The sequence below is a fragment of the Dasypus novemcinctus genome, chromosome 7, assembly GCF_030445035.2.
Source record: "Dasypus novemcinctus isolate mDasNov1 chromosome 7, mDasNov1.1.hap2, whole genome shotgun sequence".
In the NCBI taxonomy this organism is placed as follows: Eukaryota; Metazoa; Chordata; class Mammalia; order Cingulata; family Dasypodidae; genus Dasypus; species Dasypus novemcinctus.
The window spans coordinates 111,480,810-111,488,148 of NC_080679.1; the positions used below are offsets into that span (position 1 = coordinate 111,480,810).

Here is a 7,339-nt window from a genome sequence, read left to right on the forward strand (position 1 = left end):
AATCATGTGAACTTTTACATTCCAAAAAGAATAAAAAGAAAAAGCAAATGTAAATGCTAAATGCAGTGCTATGTTTTCATTGTCTGTTGATTTGAACAAAAATTACTCTGGAATCCGTAAAACATATGCACATAGCTCTTTCTTAGAAATTGTTTATAAAAATACTTTTAAAAATTTTAAAGTAGAAATATTTCTTAGTACTCATGTCTCTGTGAAAAGTGGGAAATGATGATGGACCATATGAGCCACGTATTTCCAAAAAGCAAGAAAGAGCATGTTTCTTTTTGGAAGTAAAGAAACAAAGTGTATCTGTTGGAAAACTGCAGAACTGCACCTTTCTCTTCTAGTTTATGTTAACTGCACTCTGCTAAAAAAAAAAAGTTCTAGCTTTGAGAGCTGAATAAGAGAATTATTCGGTTGTAATAAAATTCATTAAATTTTATACAATCTATTAAATCAATACAAAATATACTCTTCAACACATTTCTGTTTCTATAAAGGCAGCTGAAGTTGCATTTATAATTTTTTCTAAAACTTGTAGAACTTTCAATATTATACACATGCTTTTTTCATTACAGAGTTTGATATGGAGTTCTGTCAATATGAATGAAAATAATGAGAGTTTGGATACAATAAGACTTAGTATTTATAAATATATTTAACATAAAGTTAGCAATGTCTTACAATCAGATGATTTTTAGCTTCTTGGTAGGCACCCATATCTTTCTAGAGTTGTTTTTACCTGAAAGAAAAAAAATCACGTTTTTAATGATTCTAATAAATGGGAGGCAAAAATAATTTCTTTCCCCAATCTGGAAACACAGAATTGTAAAGATTTAAAAAGAGACAAAAAGAGCAACCCCTTAATTGCTCTCTTCTTAAATCTTACCGTTAACATTTTTATATTCACAATTCTACACTGCTGGAGCTAAGGCTCTTGTTAAAATACTGTTGAGCCCAGCTGTGTCTGTGTGTGTGAAATGCTATTTAGCAAGAATCTAAGTAATACTGAAATAATTTCTCTTGTGCTTTGCCATCAGTATGTGGGCACTCAAAGCCTAATCTAAAGTTTATTTCTCTTTTTTCTTTTCGAACAGCTATTTTGTGACAGTGAAAAAGTGGTGCATGCCACAGAAGGACTGGATTGGGAAGACAAAGATGCTCCAGGGACATTGGTCGGAAACGTGGTGCACTCAAGGATCATCAATCCTTTGCGCCTGTTTGTTAAACAGTCTCCGGTGCCAAGGCCGGGCCACCTGGCATATGCAGATAGCATGGAGAACTTTTGGGATTGGTTGGCCAATATCACGGAGGTGCAGGAGCCGTTGGCAAGAACTAAACGGAGGCCAATAGTTAAAACAGGAAAATTTAAGAAAATGTTTGGATGGGGTGACTTTCATTCCAACATTAAAACTGTCAAACTTAACCTCCTCATCACAGGGAAAATTGTCGACCACGGAAATGGAACCTTCAGTGTTTATTTCCGACATAATTCCACAGGCCTGGGCAATGTTTCAGTGAGCTTGGTACCCCCCTCCAAAGTGGTGGAATTTGAAGTCTCCCCCCAGTCTACCTTGGAGACCAAGGAATCCAAATCTTTCAATTGTCGCATTGAGTATGAAAAAACAGATCGGGCGAAGAAAACCGCCCTGTGCAACTTTGACCCGTCCAAGATCTGCTACCAAGAACAGACTCAGAGCCACGTCTCTTGGCTGTGCTCCAAGCCCTTCAAGGTTATTTGCATTTACATTGCCTTTTACAGTGTTGATTATAAACTTGTGCAAAAGGTCTGTCCTGACTACAATTACCACAGTGAGACTCCATACTTATCTTCTGGCTGAATTTTCCCACAAGGATGGAAATGGGGGATATATATAAATATATATATTCATATTTAATTGCAACGACCAAGAACCAAGCCCAGCAACCAAGCCCCACTCTTCATGGTAAAGGATTCCTTTTCTTTCTGGCAGTGGATCTTAGTTCCCTATCAGGTTTTCAAATTTAAAAACAGAACCATCTTTAAATGTGAAATGTGTTTGTTTTGATCATAAGTACCTTACTCTAAAGAGTCAAACAGTTTATGAAACCATCTCCTTCAAATAAGATGGCTAAGTTCTAGAAATGTATTTGTTTCTGTAAAAGAAGCATCAGTGGTACCAACATGTGACAGGAAGGAACAAATTATGCATGTGATAAACATTGCTCTTGAAATGAGCCTGCCTTGAAATGTGTTTTTGGAAGGTTACCTTAAAAATAGCAGCTTCAGTAAAGTAACTGAAAGATTGTATTTGATAGATGAATTGCGTTTCTGACATTGCTTTCTTTTTGTTGTTCCCTTTTTCCCTACGTCTGTGTCATTACTGATATGAGAGATGAAAGCATAAAACCAGTTTCAGTACTTGTGGGAAGCTACAGTGCCACGGTGGAACTACATGCATTATTATCTGAGATAGAGTTGAGTGAAATGTGATTTAAGCACTTAGGCCTGGGTCAGTCACCGTCTTTATGATTTCTCATCTGAGTAGTAAAATCAGCGTAAAAAGCAGTGATAATGGAATAGTTGCCATGGAGTGGGACAGTAAATCCAGATACATTGTAAATCAGTTCAACGGTAATGAAGATCATGAAATTTCTTAGCCTCTATTGCTAGATTCAATGCTGCGAGATTGACAAAAATCCCAAGATTTTAGCTGCATATACCCTCCTTCTATTCATTTGTTAGTCTGAGTTTATATTCATGTATAAAACAACTCTGAAATAGAGGGGGAAAGATTATTTCCTAGGTTAGAATGGAAGTAGAAGGAGGAATTTCCAGGATTATGGATTCATTATTTCTGGGCTCCTGGATTAAATTTTCCGTACATTTAGTTATTTGAATGAGGAATCAAAATGTAAATGAAAATAAAGTTATATTTAAGTATTACAAATCAGTATGTACTGACAACCAGACCTTTGAGATTACTTCTAAATTAAATGGCCACTCTAAGTGGCCTGGCCATTTTTTCTGAGGGGATGAACAGTAATCCTGCGTCAGAACAGAGAAGAGGGCAAGCTAACCGGTAAAAAGGTTTCTAGAGCTCAGAAGACTCATAGAATGGTGACCTTTTTGACAATATATTAACTTTCCTCCCCCTTCTTATCTGTAAAATAGCAAATTAAGGTAAAACATTGAATTGAGGACTAAAAAAAGGGTAAGTCCTATTCAACAAAAAATGCTCTTACCACACTGGTCAAAAATCCAACAGCTCTGTCTTCTATTTTATGTCTCCATTCCTTTCCATTGACTGGTGATAGCTGCATAGTGTTCAATTTTGTCTTTTGTATAAATTGTACTAGGTTTCGTGTGTGATAGTGAGGCTTGAAGTTTTTGCTCTGATTTCATCAGATGCTTTTGTAATTTTGTGGTTGGTGAGTAATATTTTGAAACATCTTTTTATTTTCATCTAGAAACAAGATTAAAATACTTATTGTACAATATATGGGAACCATATATGTATATATACTTAGAATTTTCTGTGTACAGAGAAAGTATGTGTACACATTTCTATGTAAATAAAAAGAATTTGCTAAATCTGTCACATGGCTGTAGGGTGATTATTTGTTAAAACTGTTCACTTTGTTTCTTTTCTTCATAAGAGTTTATTTTACATATATACATATATTTATATTTATACACACATATATATATATGACATAAATACCAAATGAGCATTCAGATTTTGCTCATGTGCATACTAAACAAAGCCTCTTGGCTACCGAGATTATGAAGTCAAGTAATAAGATAATTCATATAAAGCACTTGGCACATCGCCTGGTTTCTAGTAAGAACTCTATAAATGTGAATGGCCACAACTGTCGTTATTATTATTACAACAGGAAATGAGATTTAAAATTATCTGGTGTTCAAAAGCTGAGTGATACAAACATTATTTCTATTCAAGGAAGGCAACGGTAAATCAGTTTACACAATTCTTAGAGTTTTAGCAGTGTTTATGGAGTGAAAATTAAGAAATAACCCATAGGCATATTTTTTAATTGGAGTAGAACATACATGTATTTCTCAGTCATAATTTCAATTTAAAGTCTACATATTTGGCAGTAATGGTACTTGGCACAATATAAATCAGATCCCATTTAAACATGAAAAAAACGCATTTCTACAAAACCGTTTCCACAGTCTCTCAGTACTTTGGTGGAGGTAAAAGACAATCATCTAAGCTGATTTTCTACCCAATAACAAATTGTTCAAAAGTGAAAGAAGCAGACCCTTTTCAAAATTACAGTTAAACTGATAGGCAGATTGATAACCAAATTTTTCAAAAGTGATCAGCCCAAGACTAACATAGAAGACGAATATTTCAGAGGGGGCAAAACCTACACTACCTTCTATTTCAACCCGCCTCTCACCCCCATTTGACACCCAAGGAGAACCAGGTCCCATGAGAGTGAATGGCATGCCCAGGAGTAGGTGACAAACCCAACTTAAAGGCAGGTCTCTTGACTCCTAGTCCCTATATCTTGTACTACATAAGAAAGGTAAATTGAAGCAGAGACTCAAGATAAAACACAAGTAATTGTCATAATTATATTTATCATGGCAGTTTTCTTTTTAAAAGAATTTTGAAATATTTTTCAAGAGTTCGTGACAAGGCATGATACAGAAACCAAAACTAAACCTGAAAGTAGTTGGAAATGTTCTCCCTCCAAAATCTTCAGGATTGTGATTTCTATATAAACACAAAATTCTAAGAAACTAAATTATAGAAAATGAAGTCAAGATGGAAAGAATACATAGAAAGATAATAGAGTCCCAGGATGTATTAGAGATATGACTGGCTAAGGTGTAACATCAGTATAGCACTGTTTGGGAGCGTTTTCAAGTGATTATAGAAATTGATAAATTGTGCAGAATACCTTGGTAGCCTTCAAATCCAATTTTACCTGATAAAGAATCTTACATTAATTAACTGGCCAATAAAATAGAAGGTGAAGTTATCCTTTTATTCTTAGAGTAAAACTACAATTGACCCAACGTTACATTCAAGGAATGGAAATTAATATATCCAGTTTTAAAAGACATCACAAGAAAACATGTTTCTATAAGGATATTTTTTTCTTCAGGAAAACTTTGTAGAAGATAGTTAAGGGTCATTTCACATTCACCTTAATATCCAACCCCTATCACGAGGTGTAGAACCCTGGGAACATATCCCATTCTGCTTCTTTTTTCATTCTTCCCTTCTCATTCTACTTGGCTCCCCTCTAAATAGAATATCCTCTCTTCTCCAAAAGAATAAATTAGCTTCTTTGCCTCCTCTATAGCACCTTGCAGAGTTCCTGGTATGCAGTAGGTACTTGATCAATATCTGTGACTTGATTTGTTTTCATCTCCAATGCAATGCAGTGATTATTCAAGACTCATTCTACCCATGTAACTAATTCTTGCACCATTTCCAACATGAATCTTTTGTACCAGTTGAACACAATAACCACTGGATATTAGAAAGTTAAAAGCTAGGAACAATTCTAGAAATCATCTAGAATAAATATTATTAATCAGATTTTTTTAAAAAAATACAGGCCTGATAAGGCTTTGACACCCCCTTTATTCTTATTATTTTACTGCCAGAGCATCTTAGATTCTTTGGTTTGATGTAACAAAACACCTCAAACTGGATGGCTTAAAACAATAGCCATTTATTGTCTCACAGTTCTGGAAGTTAGAAATCCAAAATCAAGGTGCCAGCAGACCGTCTTCCCTCTTAATTGAGAGAATCCAATCCATGTGTCTCCCCTGGCTTCTGGTCGGTGGCCAGCAACCCATGCTCTCCTTGATTTGGGGTAGCATCACTCAATCTCCACCCTATCATCTGGCCTCCCCTCACACTCTGTCTGCATGTCTCCTGTGTCCAAATTTACAATACAGTTTGGTTTCATCTTTACTGGTAATATTTTGGAAGGTCCTGTTTCCAAATGTGGTCACATCCAAGAGCTCTGGAGCTAGGGCTTGGGCATATCTTTTGGGGGGACACAATTCAATCCATAACCCTGGGTGAAGCCATTCTCTTCTTTGTTCCTCCAAATCATTGATGTTCCCTCTGTGTGATCCAAACTGTCAGCTGTGTGCCAAAATACATCCTGCCCCTTCTCCCATTTTAATGGAAGAGTCATGTATGCGGCTGGCCAAGTAGATTGAACGTCTTTGCCTCTCCTAACAGTGATGTGTGGGCACCTTGCTGAGCTATGGTTAGTGGAATGTGAAAAGATTCTTCCAGGATTGGCTCCATAAAAAAAGTATTTGCATGCTTCTCTTTGCTCTTTTCTCTTTTGGTGGACTCAGTTGGATGCTCCCAAATTGGCAACCACACAGAGGCAAAGTTATCTGTCTATCAGAGCCCTTTTCTCACTACAAGGAAGAGGGCAACACAATTAACCAAAACTCACCCTAGACTGTTATATTAGAAACAAATACATTTTTTAAGCGGCTGAATATTAGGGTGAACTTATTAATACAACTCAGCCTGCCCTAACTAACACAAAAGCTTCTGTAAAATCCTCTTTAACCAACCTCCAGCCCACTCATCTCTATCTCTGTTAATTGTTTATAACTCTAGGCTAGGCATTGTAGTGATATGTACAGCTTTTAGCTTGCCTTATTATTTATACTTATTTAAGTGTGTATGTTTTACCATCAAAAAAATTTTTAAAGTAAATTCACCAAGGACAAAGATCACATTTCTTACTATTTTTGAATGCCCCACTATGCCCCACTTAAAGCTGTTGCATTTAAAATTATCAATTCATGGCACTAAGTTGCTTTCAAAGATCACAGGAGGTTATTTAAAAACATTTGTTTTACAAATGGTTAATATAAAATAGAATTTTAAAGGTGGAGGATTCTTAAAAGATAATAAAACAAAAATTCAAGAATTATGTTAATTGAACTTCATCTACTAAGGCAGGGAAGAAGCATATACATTTATTTTTTGTTGGTGGTGGTAATATTTACATGGGTGCAAAATTCAAAAGCTACCAACATGGTGTACAGTGGCTGGAACACCCCACCCCTTTTTATAGCCACCCTGTTTCTAGTGACAAACTATAATGTCAATTTCTTGTCTATCCTGGTAGAGATAGATGAATTATTTGGGACCTATTTAAAATTACTATTATTGTTTTATCCTCAGATTTCCAGGATCCTCCATTTTGTATGTATTCTGGTTAACTGAAATACTACAGTGCATTCATTTGTCATTGTTTCTTTTTTTAAAATTAATAGACCACTTTAAATGTCATAAAAAGAAATTTTAAATTTAAAAATCCAGCCCATGATCCC

The 7,339-nt window shown here is 35.5% G+C and overlaps 1 protein-coding gene across 1 annotated transcript in view; it reads left to right on the forward strand.

The window, feature by feature from the left end:
* NXPH2 (neurexophilin 2) overlaps positions 1-3,579 on the forward strand; it is a 122,483-nt gene extending 118,904 nt beyond the window's left edge. Inside the window, exon 2 of the mRNA XM_004478264.4 lies at positions 1,098-3,579. Within this exon, the coding sequence (XP_004478321.1) occupies positions 1,098-1,841 (744 nt within the window). The 3' untranslated portion in view covers positions 1,842-3,579. The remainder of the gene's footprint in view (positions 1-1,097) is intronic.
* The last annotated feature ends 3,760 nt before the right edge of the window (positions 3,580-7,339 follow it).